The 21,757-nt window shown below is 43.7% G+C and overlaps 1 protein-coding gene across 4 annotated transcripts in view; it reads left to right on the top strand.

Moving 5' to 3' along the window:
- The window catches only part of LOC147026269 (uncharacterized), a 42,169-nt gene extending 29,807 nt beyond the window's left edge, over positions 1-12,362 (top strand). For 3 of the 4 annotated variants that reach the window (XM_085881522.1, XM_085881523.1, XM_085881521.1), the window contains 6 exons: positions 1,876-2,113; positions 2,280-2,411; positions 8,568-8,657; positions 8,764-8,907; positions 9,026-9,228; positions 9,485-12,362. In XM_085881522.1, the coding sequence (XP_085737648.1) occupies positions 1,876-2,113; positions 2,280-2,411; positions 8,568-8,657; positions 8,764-8,907; positions 9,026-9,228; positions 9,485-9,617 (940 nt within the window). In that variant the 3' untranslated portion in view covers positions 9,618-12,362. Of the gene's footprint in view, positions 1-1,875; positions 2,114-2,279; positions 2,412-8,567; positions 8,658-8,763; positions 8,908-9,025; positions 9,229-9,484 lie in introns of those variants that run through there. The other variant, XR_015058267.1, reaches the window with a different exon arrangement.
- The last annotated feature ends 9,395 nt before the right edge of the window (positions 12,363-21,757 follow it).

The raw sequence follows: 21,757 nt of genomic DNA, 5'->3' as shown, positions 1-21,757 counted from the left end.
CCAGTGGGCTACTGAAAACTGAAAGGTCTTATGGACGATTAATCAAAATTTGAAATCTTCGGTTCATCACGCAAGGTTTTGTACACCGTCGAGTAGGTGAAAGGATGGTTCTTCAGTATGTGACACCAACTGTCAAACATGGAGGAGGGAGCGTGATGATCTGGGTCCCTTTTCCTGGATCCAGAGTCGGTGACTTACACAGACTGACTGGCACCCTGAACCAAAAGGACTACCACAGCATTTTGCAGCACCATGCAATACCCTCTGGTCTACGCCTAGTTGGTCAGGGATTCATCCTACAGCAAGATAACGACCCAAAACATACCTCCAGGCTACGTCAGAACTACCTTAGAAGAAAAGAACAAGACGCTAGGCTTCTAATCATGGAATGACCAGCACAGTCTCCAGACTTAAACCTCATCGAGCTGGTTTGGGATGAACTGGACAGAAGGGTGAAAGCAAAGCAACCTACAAGTGCAACACATTTGTGGGAACTTCTGCAACAGTGTTGGGAAGAACTTTTGCAACAGTGTTGGGAAGAACTTTCCGAACAATATTTGATTTCCATTGTAGAAAGAAAGCCACGAGTATGTTCGGCTGTTATACTGTATCTGCAAAAGGTGGCTACTTTGATGAGTCAAAAATTTAGATTAAATTTTGTTCAAAACGATTCCATGATTTCTTCTTTTGTCTGCAATTGTTTATTATTGTTCTATGTTTTAATTTCAGAGTACATTGAAACATTAAACTGCTTTAATTCCAGTAAAAACTGGGAAAATGGGGATGTTCTAAAACTTTAGACCGGTAGTGTGTGTGTGTGTGTGTGTGTGTATGTATATATATATATATATATATATATATATATATATATATATATATATATATATATTTATATATATACACACACACACACACATAGAGAAAGAGATTAATGATTATAAGTTATTCCCATTTTACTCTTAAGTCTCACCTACCCCCCCCCCCAAAAAAAAAAAATAATGTTGGGTTTCCAGTAACATGCCGCTCAATGAATGCAATGGGTTGGTAGCAATTAATTTTTTTTTGGGGGGGGGGGTATTTTTATGCCTGGACGTGTTTAAATGGAAGCAATATAGTGTTTCATATTCTACTTCTTTCCAACCAGTATGTGTATGTTGATCGTTGGAAAGATGTAGAATCATGAACTTTAACATGTCCTTCGTGAGATACAAATTTGGGGTAAAACAATATCGTGTACACAAGTTAGAGGATTAATTGATACCAATTTAGTATCTCTAGTTGGTTTCCTATAAACAGTGAAGCTGGTCTCAGCAGTGATAAACACAACATATCATTAACACCGCTCAACAGGACATATGAAGGAATGAAAGAATACGAATCTCCCATTCATCATCCCTGAAAATCTTGTATATTCAGATATTAGACCCTTTCAGTGACAATCCTAGATTATGCCCTTTGGGGGCATCCATGAAGTATATACTCTTCAAAATAAGAAACTTTAACCCACCCACCACCCCCAAATAATGCACTTTAAATTTAATATGCATAATCTGGCAGCATAACACTTGTTATACCCCACTCCCCTCTTTCCTTTTCTCTCCCTCCCCTTCACCTCCTCCATCCCTCCTCTTCGCTCCCCCTGCTCCTCACCGCTCCTACCTCCCACCCCCTCCTCTCCCACCTCCCACCCCCTCCCACCTCCCACCCCCTCCTCTGTATAAACTGTCCTATTATAATTAATCGTATACGATTCATAAAACGTGTTGACTGTGTACTGATTTTACATCAGGAGTTATTCAATGGGAAATTCGATGGAGTTCAAATCCCGCACCCTTCAACACTTGATGCTCGATTCCTGTTTGCTCGTTTCACCAGGCAGCGGTGTCAAAGTGAGCAGCCATCCACATTGCAGGCTTCAGTGGCCCCTTCAGCTGACATTTCTCATCAACTACTTGGCCATGAAACACTTGAAAGCTGTGATTCACCAGTGCCTGTGAAGAGGAGACGATCCATCTCACACAAGTCCTCAGACTGTTCGTTCCAAAGCCTTTCTTTACGGAAGTTATGGCGGTTCAAAGAGAAGGAGGGTGGTGAGGAAAGTCAGCTGATCATTGTAAGTGTGGTTTGGTTGCTGTGACAGTAAACATTTTGACATTCTACACATCATAATATGCAATTTCATCTGTCTGCCATGTAGGTCATTCTGGTACCTAACTGGGAGTAGAGTATGATGTGTGGTATTTCTGTTTCATTTCATTTACTTGTGTGAACCGATCTAGGATGCAGGACAGAAGCGTTTTGGTGCAGTAATGTGTGGTACATGCGGAATGGTGTACACAGCAGCAAGTCCCGAGGATGAGGCACAGCATCTGCTCTACCACCAGCACTTTGTGGGAGCAGTAAAGTTTGGGGTACGAATCAAATGGCATGTCTGCCCGTCATGCCATGCATGTGTGAATGGAAAGCCACTACCAATCAAAATTTAAGAAGAAATGAGATGGTCATACACGTTGTTCACAGACTTGTTGCCACAAAGTAAAGCAAAAGAAAAGAAAAACCACTAATGAAGTCAAAGACAGTCGTTACATAAATAGCAATGGATGAGTAGCAAAAGGAAATCGGTGGTGAAGGAGATAAATAGAAGGAAATAACTCTATGGCAGTAAAACTCACTGTTTATGAAGAAGAATATCCTCAAGATCAATTTTTGGGTCAAGAGGATTTTGGCCATTTTGAATGAGGAAAAAAAAAGCTCACCTCCACCCTTTTGCTCAGGTTGCCAGAATGTGAAATATTCTGCTGGGAGTTTCAGGCAGATGGAAAGATGGCATTTCCACACTTTTGAGTTGAATCAAGATGAAGTTGAATTATTCCATCCCATCTCTTTCCCCCTCTCCCTCCAACACCCCCCTCCCCCCCACCTTTTCCTCCGATGATTTTTGCAGAAATAGGATGCAAAAGAATGAGAGTGCAGCGCTTGTTTTTCGAAAGTTTTCAAGATGATTCTGCAGGCAACACTAACTGCTTTTGTTGCGAGGCTGAAGTTCTGAGGCACGGCAGTTTATAATTTATATGAGAAGGGCAGTATTTGAGATGCTGCAGATGAGCAGTGAACGGCATTGGTAAAAATAAATAAATAACGCTGCCATGACCACTTCAGAGCTATCAATACCTCTAACCCACTATAACTATCAATATCCTTTCAAGGAGTTCATTACTGTGGTCAGGTTGGTTTGTGAGAAACATTTCAGTTGGGAGAACGATGCATAGTGTCAGCAAGAACAAAACCTAAATCTTGGGGGGGACCATCACTTGCACATTGAAGGAAAGGGTGAGAGCCCGAGGTGCCCCGCCATTGCTTTGGGAGGCGGTCAGTCGAGCCATCATTGAGGTGGTCACATCAATGGGCTCACGCTCAAGACCGGAAGGATATGCCGCAAATGCTGGGCAAGGCGTGGCTCTGGCCCCATGTGTGTGGCATGCCACGGGTCCCTGGAGTGTTCCTTTGGTCATGGGGGCTGCCAGTGCTTCTGGGAGTTGTCTGCGATCGACTGCAATGCTCCCCGGGACAAGGCGTTGGATGGGTCGTCTCCACGCAGCCAGGGTCGTCTCCACGCAGCCAGGGTTGTCACGGACAGGGTGACTCAGAGGCCCAACAAGGAGCAAGATTAGGCCATTGGGAGTCTTACTGTTGTGCATTAATTTGTCTTTCATTTTTATTGCTTTCTGTTGTTCTGTGATTGCACACAATTAAGCCTATCAAACTTCAAATAAAACATTTATTCGTTCATGTTATTCTGCCTTCAAAATAATCTCCTTATGAACAGTTCTGTTGGGGTTATTGGAATGAGTCTGGAGAGTTCGTAACTTTTTTTTTATACATTGCTGAGGCTCGTGTGAGAGCGAACACACAACGCACATCAAGGGGGGCATGAGACAAGAGGGGCGGGAGTGGGAGGGACAAAACAGTGGGGAACAGACACATTAGGAGATCTGTGGAAGGGAGAGGGATGGGACAGGGAACATGGGGAATAGAAGATGGACATTACAGGGACTTTCAGGAAGGAAAGCAGGGAATTTGAAGGAAGTGGGCTTGGGTGGATTATCGGGGGTAGAAAAGATCGAGGATTTGGATGGGGGATGATGAAAGGTAGTGGTGAACAGCTGTTTTGAAAGCCTGGAGGGAAGAATAGGAAAGAATAGAGTGAGGGAGTTTATTCCAAAGGCGGGAAAAAAGAGGAATGAAAGAGTGAGCAGTGATTCGTGATTTTGGTAGTTTTACCAGAAGGGGGTTGTTGGCTAACCTTGAGCCCCTGAGGAAATGTGGTGGGAACAAATCACAGAGAGAGCAGGGGGGGCAAGGCTGGAGAGGAGACGGTAGAAGAGAAAGACCACCGACCAATCTGCGGTGATTGAGTGAGAGGCCCAAAGACTCAGCCTCATTGCGGGAGATGCCGATGCTCTGAAATGCCCTGGTTTCTACAGCGTGAAGCCGAGAAAGGTGGGAGGCAGGAGCACCAGCCCAGAGGGGAGAGCAGTAGTCCATCAGGCTGCGAACAATTGCTTTGTAAGTGGTCAGGAGCTCAGGAGGGCTGAGGAAGGACTTTGCACGACGGAGGATTCCCAGTCGGCGACTGACTTTGGAGGTGAGATTTGAAATGTGGCTTTCCCAGGAAAGGTCATGGCAGATAGTGAGACCCAGAAGCTTGAAAGAAAGGATTTCTTCCAGTGGATTGCTGAGGAAGGGGATGGGTGGGTTTTCTAAACGGTCCTTTCGAAGAGACATAGTGAGAGTGTGAGATTTGTCCGGATTGAAAGACATGTTCCACATGTTGGACCAGTTTGTGATTTTATCCAGATCTGCAGTGAGCGAAGAATCTGCTGCTTGCCGGTCTGAGGGATGACCGATGGTACGGCAGAGGGTGGAGTCATCAGCAAAGAGATATAGAGGATTTTCCAGAGAGTCGGAGAGATCATTCATGAAAACCAGAAAAAGAACAGGGCCCAGAACGCTACCTTGAAGAACTCCAGCCTGGACAGGAAGAGGGGATGAAAGAACTCCATTTAGGTCCACACGTTGACTGCGACAGGAGAGGAAGTCTGGGAGCCATGAGTGGAGATGGCCTTGGATACCATGGGAAGAGAGTTTGGTGAGTAGTACAGGGTCCCAGACTGTGTCAAAAGCACGTGATCTGTCCAGGGATATGGCTCGGATTTCCTGTCTGGCATTGAGGACCTCCATCCATTGTTGGGAGAGCAGAAGCAGCATATCCAGGGTAGAGTGACCTGGTCTGAAACCAAATTGATGATCGGAAATCAAGCCATTGGAGAAGAGGAAGGATTTCATGTCTGAAGCAATGATGGATTCCATAACCTTGCTGATGATTGGGAGAAGGCTGATTGGTCTGTCGTTGTAGGGATCTGTTTTTGCACCTATTTTTATGCAGGGCAGTAATGTTTGCTGATTTCCAAGCAGATGGCAGATGACCTTGAGCAAATGAGAGGGTGAATAGAACAGAGAGAGGGTGAGCAAGAGCAGAAGAGCAGGCTTTGAGGACACGTGGGCTGATGCCGTCTGGACCGGTTGCAGAATCTGAGTCGAGGTTTGACAGCAAGCTCTCCACCTTGTCAGGAGAAAAGGACGCAGAGTCCAGGGACAGGTGGCTGCAACTGGGTAAGGTTGGTAGAGAAAGTGATGGGTTTTTGACACAAGATTTAGCTGCAAACACCGAGTTTAGGCATTCAGCATTTTCACGTGCGGTATCAGCAGTGCGGCCATTTGAGGTAAGGGAGGGGATGGAGGGGGAACATGCACCAGAAACAGATTTGATTAGACGCCACCAGGATTTGGAGGAGGGAGAGAGAGGTTTGAGAGTTCAGACTTGAGATGAGAAAGATGTTGTTTTCTGGCTCTCCTGAGGGTAGATACACACTTGTTCCGAGCTTTATGGAAGGAACTGAGATTGCCCTCAGTTGGGTTTGCTTTCCATGAGGCAAAGGCAAGTTGTTTCAGGACAACTGCCTCGCCACAAGCTTCAGTAAACCAAGGGCGGGAGGAAGGGTAGGACAACTGAAGACGAGAGTGGATAAATCTGTGCATGAGGGAGAGCAAGTTTCTTTGAAAGAATTCCCAGGATGAGTTGATGTTGGAGAAAGTAGCGATAGGAGACGAGTCTATAAGTTTGATGGCTGCTTGGAGACCCTGCCAGTCAGCTTGAGTGAAATGCCAGACTCGACGGCGGTGAGGTGGTTCTCTGATAATAGCCAGAGAGATGTCCACTTTGACAAGGACGTGGTCAGAAGAACCGATTGGAGCGGAGAAAAACAGCAGATATTGTCAGGGAAATTTGTCAAAATCAGATCCAGAAGAGATGGAGATTGGTTGAGGGAGATGCCGATCTGCATACCATTGGTTGAGATCCGGGTCGGGAAGTTGACCGATTGAGTTGTCCCAATGAGTCGCAAAAAGCTTTTGCTGAGGTGCCATGACAGGTGAGAGAGGTACCCACACCGAGCCAACTGGCATGATGACAATTGAAGTCGCCACGTAAGAGGAAGAGAGAGTTTGGATGAGAAGATAGAAGATGATCCATGTTTTCGGATAGTGAAGTGTAGATGGAGTCATCACTTTTAGGTGGACAGTACAGTACACATATAAACATGAGGTGGGAGTGGAGTGGAAGCCGTAGCCAGAGGTATTCCTGAGGGTGTGGGGGAGTGAGAGCAGTGCATGGAGAGTGAGGAATAGAGTCTTTGATGAAGAGAGCAACTCCTCCACCAGGACGATGCTCAGGTCTGTCATACCAGAGGAGGGAGTAACCGGGGAGAGATACTTGGGAGTCAGACACGTCTTGGGGGAGGAAAGTTTCTGTGAGGCAGATTATGTCTGGTTTGTCAGTGGCAACCTGTATGGAAAGATCTGAAAGGTTTGAGCGAAGGCCCCGGATATTTGAGGTCCATACTTTTAATGAAGACGTAGGGGAGGAGGCTTTGGGTGCAAGGGGTGGGGGGGGGTAGGACAAGGGATGAGGGAGGGGAGGTAAGGAGAGTTGTTAAAAGAGTGTGGGGGATTACAGAATAGCTAGGGGAGGGGCCGGATGAGGAGGAGAAAAGGCTCTGTGGTGCTGGGGGAGCGGGGGGACAAGAGAGGGGGAAGAAGGCAGTTGAGGATTTGAGGAGGTGGAGTGAAGAGATGGAGGTGAGAGGGCAGTGGAAGGAGGCAGCTTTGTGGATGAGTGTGGGGGGGCAACTTTCAGAAGGATGAGTGAGGGGGATGAAAGGTGGGACAAAGGTGAGGAGGGAATTTTTGAGAGAGGTGAGAGGGAGGCTTGGAGGGAGAAGAGTGGGATGGTTGCTTTGAGAGTGAGAATGAGGGGTGAGAGGGGTGAGTTGGCACTGAAGTTGGAAAAAAAGAATGGTTGATGGAAAGCGAACATTCATCGCAAACTGGGGGTTTTTTTAATTTTGGGTCAGAGATGCGATTTAACACAATTCTTGATGGATGCAATAAAGGCGAATTCAGAGAATGGAGAGAAGAAACGCTGTAACAGTTGGATTTTTTCGGCAAGGAATGAAGGAGAGGTCGAAATGAGAGCAGTCTGTTTAAATAGCAGAAGAGTAGTGCATTATGAAACAGTAAAGAGTACCACATGTGTGAGAGAGGAAGAGGAAGCAGTATAAGATCGTTTTTGTTATTATTATGAATGTTTCAGAGAGTTTTCAACAGATTAGGTCATGGAAGTGTTGCATAAAAAAAAAATCGAGGAAGAAGAAGAGGAGGAAGAATAATAGGAAGAAGAAGAGGAAGAAGGAGGAGAAGAAGGAGAAGGAGAAGGAGAGGAGAAGGAGAAGGAGGAGGAGGAAGAAGAAGAAGAAGAAGAATCAGGAGAAAGGTGGCGTGTTTTTTAAATAATTTAAGATAAGAAATAGCGAGATCAGTTGGGAGAAATGGGGGACGTTATGAAAGTGGGGAAGATAGAAATTGAAGGTAATGGGGAGAACAAACAAATAAAACGATTGTACACCGAGGCGAACCGGTAGGCCTCAGCCTAGGCCTCAAACACCCAGTAAGACAACGTCACCAAAAACTCACAAAATAGCACGATTTTTGATACAAAACCCAACCCGGAACACACAGTAACATGTAGGTGAGGAAAATAAACAGTTAAAACGGGACAAATAACGACCGGAAACTTATCTTTGAGATCGTCAGCAGAGAGCTCCGAAGGAGACCTCTCGACGCTCCAAACCCGGAACCGGAAGTCCAGAACTTTTGTCGATTAAAGCCTGACATTTCCTTCATGGATGCCAGGCATGATAATGTATACACGTATTGTTATACATATGTCTCATTCTAACTTTACACATCCAATTAATACTACTAAGAAAAAATGGTTGGCCTTGTACAATTTCTCTGAATATGCCAAGATGTGAATCCAATTTTGTTCTTGCATGAAATTTTCACAAATGTATCACTGATGGCAGTTCTAAAATGTATTGATTACATCTCGTACTACACCTTCTCATGCTCTTCCTTTTTAAACTCCCTTACTACCACTCCTTACACAGGGCTGGAAGAAAGAGCGTGTCGTGGGTTCTTACCCAGATGGCAAGATTGTGTTGGTGTTGCCAGGAGACCCAAAATACACCCTTAAGAAGGTACCGTACAGTATGGCAAGTGTAAAATGATAATTTTTCTTTCGAGTATGGGACTTTTAGCTGAGCTTGTTTTGAATGCATTTCATATTCCTGATGGTGCTTTCAGGTGGAGGAGGTACGTGAGTTTGTGGACAATGACCTGGGATTTCAGAAAGCTGTTCATTGCTCTACCTCGCATACGAAAACCTTTCTATTCGTGACAAACGATAAAAAGGTATCTGGCTGTTTAATTGCGGAGCACATCAACAAGGTGAGTGTGCTGAATCATGAAGACCTATGGGAGGTAACAACACTTTTTTTTGACAAATGCCGACGTCCAACCGGAAGTTTAAACCTTACCAATCCCATTGTACATCTGTCCTACATAGGGCTACAGAGTACTTTCTGAGTCACCTGTGTTAAGCCCAGAGAAACAATCCCAGACTTCTGCTGCTGAACTACAAATAGAACGGCAGCGGGCTTGGTGTTGCGCGACCGAACCTGAGCCTGCTGTCTGTGGCATCAGCAGGATCTGGGTATTCAGCCTACTTCGCCGAAATGGCATCGCAACTCGTCTCATGGATTGCTTACGGTCCGTCATCTTACCCTCGTGTGGCATGCTCTTTCGCACGCCGGTCCCCGTTTTCTCTATTGTAGTTCTTTTACTTGCCCTATAATTCAGAATATGTTGTTTACAACCCCATGGCATGTTCCAGCTTCCTCATGGTATGGGTGTGTGTGCATGTTAATGTGGGTTGTCCCATATTCTTAAGGCCATGTGAATATATAAAGAGAATAATTTGCTTGTGGTTTTCAAGTTGTTTTTTCCCCTTCTTCTTCTTTATCAGGAGAAACTTCACTTATGGAACGTACCTGACAAAAGAGGAGGTCGCCTTTTCTGATCCAACGCCAGATGGCAAACTGTTTGCAACAAAATACTGCAACACACCAAATTTCCTGGTGTACAACTTTTTGAACTGAATTTTTTTTTTCAGTGTAATTTAAAGATTTGATTTTAATTTCCATCTTAGCTTTAAACATATTTGAGCAAAGTGAGACCTGAAAATGTTCGACTTTTTGTTGTGGTAAGTTTGCTAAAGGAAAGTTTATCAAAACATCCTTGTCCCATTTTCTCTATTCACATCATATAATCTTGTTCTTCCTCCCTCACTGTTTAAACCCACTCGTCCTTTGTCACCCATCTGTTGACATTGGAAAATTTAATAGATGAAACAAATCATCGAGGAGGAAAGAGCATAAGGAACTGCGCTGACAACACCTTTAACTGTTCATTTGAGACATCCAATTTGTAACACATACTAACAAATGCTCACATCGTTTTGAGCTCTTTTAAAAATGCCCTTTTTGGATGATGAGTTCACCGATAATGTTGTCTTCATCGGTTGTGGTGAAGCTTAATATATTACCCAATGGAAAGCACATGATAGGAAGGAAGGATGTAAAAAAGCAGACTTGATCGTTGAAGTGAAAATTTCAGTGCCTTACAGAATGATCGTTTGTGATTTTTTTCTTTAGGAAAGACACGTTTCTTGTGTCAGTGTTTTAATCCCACATCTCAGGCTGACATTTGCCTCAACTGCTTTATTACACGTTGTAAAGGTTGGTTGCATTCAGAAATAATGTCATCCCCAAAAGTAATGATGTAATTCATTTTGCTCGTTGATATTATAAGGGTTTTGATTGCCAACGATTAACTTGTTCTTCTTCCACAAAACTGTTTGTGCAGATGGCTTTCTAACTTTTCACATTTGCTGGTTTGTGTTTTAAGTACATTTTGAATATTTTTTATTGCTGGCAGCCTTTTTGGAATGGAGTGGAATTAAATGAAAGATGAAGAGGTTGAAAGTTGATAGTTGGTGTGGAAAGCGAATCGGGGGGGGGGGGGTTGGAATTTTGTATATTGCAGAGAAGGAAATGAAGGTTTATTGAGTTTTGAGTTTTGCACTTTGAGTTTTAAATCGTATTTAAAGTGTCCTTATCAATGCAGGGCACTAACTGATAGAATGTGGGCATTATGGGAGCGAGGTCTTCCGGAGTGTTTATATTGGATAAAACTCCTTTTTTGAAGCAGGAAGAAATTTTCATTTAAAAGTTCTACCTGAAGAAAGTGATAAAAACCTGAAACAAGCATGAATGCCAATTATAATTAATATACAAATAATTATTTGTTTTGTTTTGTTTGCTTGCTTTTTAACAACGATCATACATATGTTCTGTTTTTTTTATTGAAAACAAGTGCATTGTTTTTATAAACAACCAATGTTCAGGTTTAGTACAGTTTTAAGTTCCTATTTTTATCACCTCTGCAATGCCTGAGGCTTTTGATATGGGGTTACACTGTCTTCCCAGATTGTTAAAATGTAATTCAATAAACTTTTCCATTTATTGTTTGATAATTATGGAAAATTTAAATTTGTTGTTGGCTTCAATAAATCGGCTTTTCTTCATGCCATTGCTGCAAGTGTGCTGTTAACTTCTTTTTTATGTACAAGGGGCATGCTATATATTAACCTCAAAATGGCGATATAAATTTGAGAATGTGATGTGTGTAGTTGTAAACGACATATGTTATATCTATGGGTAAGAGTCATGCTTTGCCTCTTTTTGATCTGGCAACATTGAGCTTATGATGTCAGTGGAGCAGTTCCAAGATGATGGCTGACTTAGAAGCATGCACCAGGGAGGAGCAACGTTCTGTCATCCGTTTATTGGGAAGTTAGGGTGTGAATCCCAGTGAAATCCATCGCAGAATGAAAATGCAACATTGTGACGCATGTTTATTGCTGCAGCAGGTGTACGACTGGAACAGGAAGTTTAAAAGTGGAGTGTCCAGTGTGGCAGGCGCTGCTCGCTCAGGCTGGTCTCACACAGCCGACACATCGGAAATTGTTGCAGCAGTTGAGCGCGTGCTAAGGGAAAACCGTCGCATTACGCCGGATGAAATGGTCTCCGAATTGAAAATTTGCCAGGTTCAGCACAACACATCATTCACAACATGTTGGGGGTTCCACAAAGTGTGTGCCGAGACAACTCGCACCTAAACTGAAAGAACTCCACCTTTAAACATCCTGTCCCACTCGTACACCTGCTGCTGCGATAAACAAGCATCACAATATTGAATTTTCATTCTGCGATGGATTTCACTGGGATTTACACCTTCACTTCCCAAGAAACGGATGATAGAACATTGCTCCTCCCTGGTGCATGCTTCTAAGTCAGCCATCATCTCGGAACTGCTCAACTGGCATTATACACTCAATGTTGCCGGATCCAAAAAACAGGCAAAACATGACTCTTACCCAGAGATATGACATACGTTCCATTCTCGAATTTATATCGCCATTTGAAGGTTACTTATCGACTGCCCCTCAAAGATATTTTTTCCACTTTTGTTTTCTGTTACTGGGTCAGATTGTTCTTAATTTTTTTTTTGTCTTGATTCTTCAACAGTCACCAAAATTATTGGCATTCTTATGTTAAAGCAAGAGAGGACTTGTTTTTCCCGTTGTTTTTACAGATGCTGTTTAGTAATGACTTTACCATTTGGTTTTACTAACAAAAGGAATGTAATATTCCATGTGAAGTTTTCTCTTCTTGTTATTTACTTTATTGTGTTACATATAGGGGAACAATATATGCTTTTACCCTTCTTGATGCAGTTTCCATTGTTGCTAAAGTTTCATTAAAAAGATGAATGGTGATGAATTGGGAATCCCATCTGTTTTTTTATGTTTAGTTAGTGTGTGTACTATATATAACTAGTATTAAAGTCCTTCAAAAATGAAGGGTTGCAATTATTTTATTTGAAATATTCAAGGTGACTGGAAGATATGATGTTCCGTAACAAGAAGCATTATTTTAAGACACGACATGCACTAATGTGACCCTATTAATGCTAGATCTTCTGGGACGTTTCATTTCGTTGGTGCAGCCTCATGAGCGTGTCAAAGTCTGAAGCCTCGGCCTCACATTTAGTGTGCTTATACTGTATCTTCTTTATTTATTACATATCCTATGGACATGAATGAACATTCGTTTTACTCTGCGCATGTAGCAACATCATGTGCAGCAAATTTCACCTCCCTGTGTCTTGTATTTATGATTTTAAAAAACGTTTCTGTACACCACCCTTGAGGCTCAGTTTGCAAGTCACCATCCACAATTCCAATCGAAGACACATAATTACTCTTTTATGGGGAAAAAATATTTTTGAGATTTTAATCCTCAAAAATACAATGCCTTTTGAAAGTATTCACACCCCTTGACGTCTTCACATTTTGTTGTTACAGCCTGAATTTAAAATGGATTAAATTCAAAAAAAAATTGTCACCGATCTTCACAAAATACCCCATAATGGAGAACAGGCATGAATAATGTTGATGCCAAATTTTATTTCGTAACCAGGATATTTTGTCCTCTTTTTCGACAAATACAACCTCTGCTGCCCGATGTTGGAGCATCATTTTGTGGTGAGCGGTATAAGTAGTTCATACATTTGGTTCTGAGTGAAACCAAGAGAGCAACACAACCTTTTTAATGTCGATTAATTATTGTTTAAATTGATAGATTAACTTGAACTTTTCCCGCCACTAGGGACGGATACGTCTGAGAGCTTTTCCCATCACTTGGGATGGGTACTCTTCCTTGTATTAAGATGTGAAGAACACGAATTAATAAACTTTACATTTTTTTTTTTAGCTGTTGTTTTTGTCAACTTTAGTTTGAGTAGAAAGCAGTTGCGGATGGGCTTTGTATTTTGAGATGATTTCAAGTATATATTTGTCTCATGTATACGGTAGTCTGAATTTGCATTTTAAAACTACCTCACAGTAATTATGTTTGGGCTGGCAGAATATACCAGAGGTATGTGTGCTTCTCAGCCCAGATATAAACTCATCCTGTTATTCCACATGCAGGGCAAGGCATCAATGTGTGCGCCGTCTGTCTGGTAGACTTTGAATTGGGTGTCCCATCTGCTAGTATTAAGGCCCGGTCACACCTTGACGTTTTAGCCAGCGATGGCAACGTATTAAAATGTATCTAAAACGCTGGCTTACGTTGAACTTTTGATGTTTTTTTTTTTAAGATTTGGACGTATTCATAGCGACTTGGTCTTATGTATAACGCATTGGTAACGGACACAGAACGTTTCGTTGTGTTATAGATAACTTATACCAACGAATGCTGAACCTGTTGTCGGCCTACACAACCGATGCCCAACGATAGTCTAACTTAAGCATAGCGCGTTGCAAGCATCGCCGATGATGTCGTGACGTAGCCTATTAAAAGGCTGACGCACAACGATTCGAATCATAACTGCCGTAGAAATGGAAGTGTCAACATCGCGGTCACACCTTGGCGATCTTGCCAGCGTATGCCGACCTAAGAAAAATGTGTCTAAAACGTTGGGGCACGTCAAATACGGTATGAGTAAGTTTGGTATACGTGAGTACAATGCTAAAGTACGCTATCATACGTCGTAGTAAGTAGAGTACGTCAAGAAATTTTAAACATGTTCAAAATTTTACGACGTACTCGGCGTATGACACACGTTCCGCATGCGATGGGGATAAGTTTTACACACGATATGTGGATGCTTACACACGTCCACAAAGGCTACTTATAAGCTACTCATAAGTCGAAACACGTCGCGGTAATGTCTTTTTTACGCGAAACTTATTTCTAACTTATGTTTGACGTGCTTTGAACCAATTCTTTAGGTAGTCCCAACACACATTGACGTATGTAGACGTATTCCAATGACGTCTTCCAGTCGACAAAAAAAAAAATTAACGTGTTTCTAGCTTACAACTGCCATATAAAGACGTGTTCCCAGCGGTTTTGGGAATTGGTATATAAAAATGCTGCTCATAAAAGGGGAACCCAACAGTGTTTTCGAGTCCTTTTTGAGTCGATGTCCATGTCAGCAGTAACAGTATCAGTATCAGTATCAGTATTAGTATTAGTATTAGTAGTTGTTTGTTCATGTTGGCAGTAGTAGGTGAGTGTGAGGGGGAGGGTGTGGGTTATGATGGATCGTCCTTGCGTCCGCATGTCCACAGGTAGTTTCATAGGCTGCCACTCAACGATTTAAATGGCTGCATCTCCACTATTGAAAGTAGACGCTTGCGCTCAACAATTGGATTTTTTTTACACTCAACGACTTTTAAACGGTACCACTCAACTATTTTCATTGTTTACAATGAACGATTTAAATTGCTGTCACTCGCCTTTGTTTTTTGACGCTGGGTTTTTGAAATTTGAAGCGTTTCTTCTGAACGTGTTAAAACGCTCAAACTCGACTATTTTAAATAGACGCTGCCGATGGACAATTGGAATCATAGCCAAGCTAGACATCGAAGTGTGAACATCCTCGTCATGCCGAAGAAAAGTTTGAAGAATGCTGCAAATAAGTGTCCTGGCCGTGGCCGTGGACGCTGACGCAAGGACGATCCATTATACCGACGTCTTTCAGCCTATGAGTAACTTAAAAGTAACGTCTGTCGACGTGTGGCAACGATCGCGTAACGTGCCAACAACACGTTAATCATAGGTTAGAAATAGGTTTCGGGTACGCTAAACATTACCTCGGCGTGTCTCAACTTATGATTAACTTACAAGTAGCATGTGTTGACGTCTGTCAACGATCACAGACCGTGCATACAACCTGTGGCCAGCGTAGCGGAACGTGTGAGTCATACGCCGGCATACTTCGTGAAATTTAAAGCATGAAAAAATTTGAGGACAACCGAAAAGTACAACGTTTAAAGCCAGCGTACAACGACGTATGGCAGTGTTTTTCAGCGTGCTCTCAATGTTATCAAAACTTACCCATAACGTATTCAACGTGTGCCAGCGTTTTAGAAAAAAAATTCAAAAATCGGCATACGTTGGCTAAAACGTCAAGGTGTGACCGGGCCTTTAGCCATTGTTGAAGATCCTATGGTGTCCTTCATAAAGAGTAGTCAAGTTATCGATTGCCAGCACCGTGACTAAATTCCTGTTACCTTCAGTCACTCTTCAGGCCTGGCCAGCCAGTTTTTGAAATACTTCAGTCAAAAATATTCCCTGGCTGATCCCACAATTAAGTGGGAACAATGGGGCCATGAAAGTATTGTTATAGTCATCACCCTCTGCTCAGTATGAGTAGTTTTAATCATGACTGCAGAGGCCAGTTTGAGTCATCGGTTCTAGGTTGTTATGGTCATCACTGTCCGGTTGCCTGGTAGAAGTCGTTTTATTCACGACCACAGAGGTCAGTTGAGTCAGCGGTTCCTTTGCTTTCCACTACCCTCCCCGTTTGACCCATTGAGCCAACTAAGCTCTACGCTATTTAAACCAGTACCAATCGGGTCGAGCGAGCCAGAGGACGGATGGTACTGATGAGGGTGGGTGTGCAGGGGGGGGGGGTGCAGCGAAGATTGCTGAGACTAATTACTCTTGAAGCAGGTCTTAATTGACCACCTCAGGAGAACCACAACAACCACAATTCACCCTGTGACCAGGGATATTTATTAAAAGAAACGATTCTCATGGGGAGGGAAAACAAGAAGTAATGTATAAAAATAAATGATGGCAACACTACACAATCAATACATCTAATGTGTAAAACTCATTCTAACCACTGACTGAAATTCATGTACAGTACCTGCCAGATGATGTAGAAAGCTGAAATTTCACGAGCTGATGGACATCGAAGCCAGCACACTGGAAAAAAAAAATCATAGAACCGTTGGAAAGTGTCCGTAAATGAAAATATAAATGAATGAAAAAAGAAATGCAGGCGAGCGACTCGAGGCGATGGGGAAGCACGGTTCGTTATTGCTGACGATGTGTAAGCATATCCCACTAGTAATAAATAAACCCGTTACCCAACTACCAAACCATACACACCCTCGGTATCAACAACGAATGGGATTCATTAATTATCTCAGCTTTCGGGCCTGATGAAGCTCACCACAGGAGATAGAAAAAGAGGCAGACAAGATGTAAATACCTGAGCCGTGCTTGTGTGGCACAGGAAGATAAAAATCAGGTCAGACCCCTCATGGTTCTGCCATAGCACCATCCTGCATGCTGGAGAGCACGCAGACAGGATGAGGGTGAGAGGCATGGCTCGCAGAGTGGGGACGTGGTGTTGCAGGACAGCCTGGCAAAATGACGCAGCCGATTACGGGAAATCTCTTGCAGTTGCACCCCACAGCTGCGGAGGCTTTTTAAAGTCTCTGCCTTCTTCCCTCAGCCCAGATATGCTTCGCCCCTGCCCTCTTGTTCACAATTTGGCCAGAGCCCAGTCTGCAGGTGGAGCGATCCCTCGAGACCTGTCACTCAAACTACTTTGAGGTAATTAATGCCACGGATGGCGCACAGCTGTTTTCCCGACAAACGTTCTGCGTCTAGGCTTCACAGACGCTTTCAAAGAATACAAAGGACAGATTGCAGAGGGTAGAACATAAAATAAATAGCTCAAAAGGTGTAGCGGTTTTAGAAACAGACAATGGGGGAGGTGGGCATCTCTATCTCGACATAATAGCAATGCATATCTAACATATTTTATCACTTCACTCTTATTCGAGACATGCAATTTAAGGAAAAAGCTACACTATCTTAAGCATTTATTATCCCCAAGGAACATTATCAACAACAGTATTAAGAGTAGTTCAACAGTATTATGACCACGTCCTTGTCAAAGTGGACATCTCTGGCTGTTATCAGAGAACCACCTCAGCATTGTCAAGTCTGGCATTTCACACAGGCCGACTGGCAGGGTCTCCAAGCAGCCATCAAACTTCTCGACTGGTCTCCCATCGCTAATTTCTCCAACATCAACTCATCCTGGGAATTATTTCAAAGAAACTTGCTCTCCCTCATGCACAGATTTATCCCATCTCATCTTCAGTCATCATAACCTTCCTCCTGACCATGGTTCACTGAAGCTTGTGGCGAGGCCGTTGTCCTGATACAACTTGCCTTTGCCTCATGGAAAGCAAACCCAACTGAGGGCAATCTCAGTTCCTTCCATAAAGCTCAGAACAAGTGTGTATCTACCCTCAGGAGAGCCAGAAAACAACATCTTTCTCATCTCAAGTCTGAACTCTCAAACCTCTCTCCCTCCTCAAAATCCTTTGTGGCGTTTAATCAAATCTGTTTCTGGTGTATTTTCCTCCTCCATCCCATCATTTACCTCAAATGGCCGCACTGCTGATACCGCACATGAGAAGGCTGAACGCCTAAACTCGGTGTTTGCATCGAAATCTTGTGTCCGAAACTCATCGCTTACTGTACCCACCTTACCCAGTCACACCCAACTGTCCCTGGACTCTGTGTCCTTTTCTTCTGACAAAGTGGAGAGCTTGCTGTCAAACCTCGACTCAGATTCTGCAACCGGTCCAGACGGCATTAGCCCACATGTCCTAAAGAAACTGCTCCTTTGCTCTTGCTCACCCAGTCTCTCTCTCTGTTCTATTCACCCTCTCATTTGCTCAAGGTCATCTGCCATCTGCTTGGAAATCAGCAAACATTACCACCCTGCATAAAAAGGTGCAAAAACAGATCCCTGAAACTACAGACCAATCAGCCTTCTCCAAATCATCAGCAAGGTTGTTCAATCCATCATCGCTTCAGACTAAATCCTTCCTCTTCTCCAAGCGCTTGATTTCCAATCATCAATTTGGTTTCAGACCAGGTCACTCCACCCTGGATATGCTGCTTCTGCTCTCCCAACAATGGATGGAGGTCCTCAATGCCAGACATGAAATCAGAGCCATATCCCTAGACATATCACGTGCTTTTGACACGGTCTGGCACCCTGCCTTGCTCACCAAACTCTCTTCCTATGGTATCCAACCCATCACCATTCATGGCTCGCAGACTTATTCTCCTGTTGCAGCCAACATGTGGACCTAAACAGAGTTCACTCTTCTCTTCCTGTCCAGGCTGGAGTTCCTCGAGGCAGCGTTCTGCGCCCTTTTCTTTTCTGGTTTTCATCAATGATCTCTCCTACTCTCTGGAAAATCCTCTATATCTCTTTGCTGATGACTCCACTCTCTGCCGTACCATCGGTCATCCCTCAGACCGGCAAGCAGCAGATTCTTCGCTCACTGCAGATCTGGATTAATTCACAAACTGGGACAACACGTGAAACATGTCTTCCAATCCAGAGAAATCTCACAATCTCACTATGGCTCTCCTAAAGGACCATTTGGAACCCCCATCCACTTTCTCAACAATCCTCTTGAAGAAATCCTTTCTTTCAAGCTTCTGGGTCTCACTATCTGCAATGATCTTTCCTGAGAAATCCACATTTCCAACCTGGCCCCCAATCCCACTCGCCAACTGGGAATCCTTCGTCATGCAAAGTCCTTCCTCGGCCCACCTGAGCTCCTGACCACATACAAAGCTTTCGTCCACAGCCTGATGGAGTACTGCTCTCCCCTCTGGGCTGGTGCTCCTGCCTCCCATCTTTCTCGGCTTCACGCCGGGGAAATCAAGGCATTTTGGATCATTGCTATCTCCCGCGACGAGGCTGAGTTTTTGGGCCTCTCACTCTCTCAGCAGGGAGGTCGGTGGTCTTTCTGTCTTCGACTGTCTCCTCTCTGGTCTTACTCCCCCACCCCCCCCCCCCCACCACCGCTCTGTGTGCGATTTGTCCCCACTACATTTCCGCAGGGCGCTCAAGGTCGCCAATAACCCCCTTCTGGTAAAACTATCAAAATCGCGAATCACTGCTCACCTTCACTCTTTCATTCGTCTTTTTTCCCTACCTCTGGAGCAAACTGCCGCACTCCCTTTAATGCCACTCTTCCCTCCAGGTCTTCAAAACAGCTGTTGACCAACATCTGTAATCTTCCCCCAACCAAAACCATGATCTTTTCTACCCCTGATGGTCCAGAAAAATCCAGATAATCAAAAAACTACAACAGGAATTACAGTCAAAGGTAGGTATTGGATTAGTCAGGAGAATCAAATGGAGTGGGTTCATATTTACCTTCATTTCCCCCAACAATGATCTCAGGCTCAGCTTGTTCCTTTACCTGTGCTACATCCAATGCAAGGACATCAAAGAGACAGTATTTCACGAGAAAGCACAATATAGATGGAATTTGAGGCTGAAGTCCCAGCACCATGACTTTATCAATCAGACACATTTCTGCATAGCGATCAGGAAATGATTATTTTTCTTGCGGATATCAACTTGGAGCCGGAGATTGGGACCATACTCTGTGCAGAGCGTTGGTGATAGCTAAGCAGTCTCCTTGGCTATTGGGCACAATCCTGAACGGGTCACCACTCCGACACAGGATACCAGCAAGCTGGCACTCATTTTGCCGACCTCGGAAGGATGACAGGCAGAGTCAATCCCACCTGGTATTAATTCAACAGTCGAATGGGATTTGAAATCAGGATCCTAGGACCCGAACCATTAAGCCAACACCAGGCATATCAACTTGGGAAACCACTCAAATCCAAAGTTGTCCTTTGAACAATGTCGTTCGTGTTGGCAATCCACTCATCCATCCCCAACATTCATACCCTGCACGCGATTAACCTCCCCGCGTGGATGAAAAGTTTCTTCTGCACAGTCATCATTGAAAGTTTCAGTTGAAAAGACTACACAAACTCTGTGCCAATTAAAGACATACTTTGAAATAATTATATATATTAAAAAAAGTTTCATATCTTTCAGCCAGAGCAAGTTGATTACTTTCTTGCATCTTGTGAGTACATTACCGCTGCCCTGGCTTCTAGTCAAACCTCCAACTGGCTTGGGTTCCAGCCAATAAGTACACAGAGCTGAATATTGTGGAATGGTCACACAGTAAATCAGTGCATGACACTACTTAACGATCCCAACTGATGTCATTCGCAGCCACTCTGAGAAAAGATCCTTTTATAATACCTACAGATAGGAAAACAAACTCAACATTGAAATTGGAAACTTTACAAGGAGTAAGTTAATCATGCTTGTTGCAATATTTATTTGGGAAAAGTATTCATCCGGACTGGACATCAGTCTGCGGACAAATATTCATCAAAAGAAAAAAATATCCCCCCTCCTTCCTACGGGATACCAAACCATGCGGTTTGTCTGTGCTCTCGATCCTCTAAATGCTGAGCGTTAAGCAAGCTCGTCTGACACTTGTTCCGATTCAGTAACGGGTCACATTTGAACCGCTGACCTACCAGACTCAGAGTGCATGCTCCAACCACAACGATGCTTGGTAATCATCTCAGAAATGCAGCATCTGGAGACATTGCAATATCATGTTCAACGCATCATAAAATATGACGACAGTGCGATAACTAAGCGGAGCATGTTCAATCCTGACTGGTCTGTTCCAATGCCATGGAGGTGGTGTTGCTGTTTATCATCATAATACCCTTCCCCACACACTTTCTGCCTCCCATTCCAACTGCTCATATCCCAGAGAGTACCTCTGCCTTTGTTTCCCTCCACAGCAGCCTTTTATTTTTGTGTGACCTGTATTATCCCTCAGGCAACAACGACACCATCGACAAAGCGATAAATACTGAGAGGTTCATCCATGCTCTTTGGTATTTTAGTTTTGGTGATTTTAACTGGCACCATGCTGAATAGCCGGGTATACGTTCTTTGACCTCCAAGAATGGCATCACAGCAAATTTTCCAACCAAAATCCCAACATGTTCAACCTTTCTGCTCGGCCTAATAATATCAAACTCTACTGTGTAAATATCTTGAAACTGTGCATTTCATTGGCCCGCTCCACAAAACTGACTGGCCTGGTGTGCAATGTCATTGTCATTCTCACTCTGTCTCTCTCCTTCACTGCACTTTCATCTCCTTAGCTCCAGCACAGTGCCTGGAACTCCCTACATAAGGTCCTTTTCTCTCACATGCATGAATTCATTTCCTCACACCTTCAGATATGCTCTTCAAGATTTCTCCCGTCATGCATAGAACCTTGTAGTTGGACATCAGCAAGGAAGAATCATGCCTTCTCTGCCTGGAAGACCAAGCCTTTTAATGAGAACCTGCAGCTAGCTCACAAGACCCTCAGCTGGTCTGTGTCCCTCATGCGAAGAGAAAGAACAACAGCAGCCTCACTTGAGACCCGAGG

The sequence above is a fragment of the Eptatretus burgeri genome, chromosome 5, assembly GCF_056783735.1.
Source record: "Eptatretus burgeri isolate ZD-2024b chromosome 5, Ebu_testis_v1, whole genome shotgun sequence".
Classification (NCBI taxonomy): Eukaryota; Metazoa; Chordata; class Myxini; order Myxiniformes; family Myxinidae; genus Eptatretus; species Eptatretus burgeri.
The sequence above is the reverse complement of the archived record's forward strand: the minus strand, read 5'-3'. Positions and strand labels throughout refer to the sequence as shown.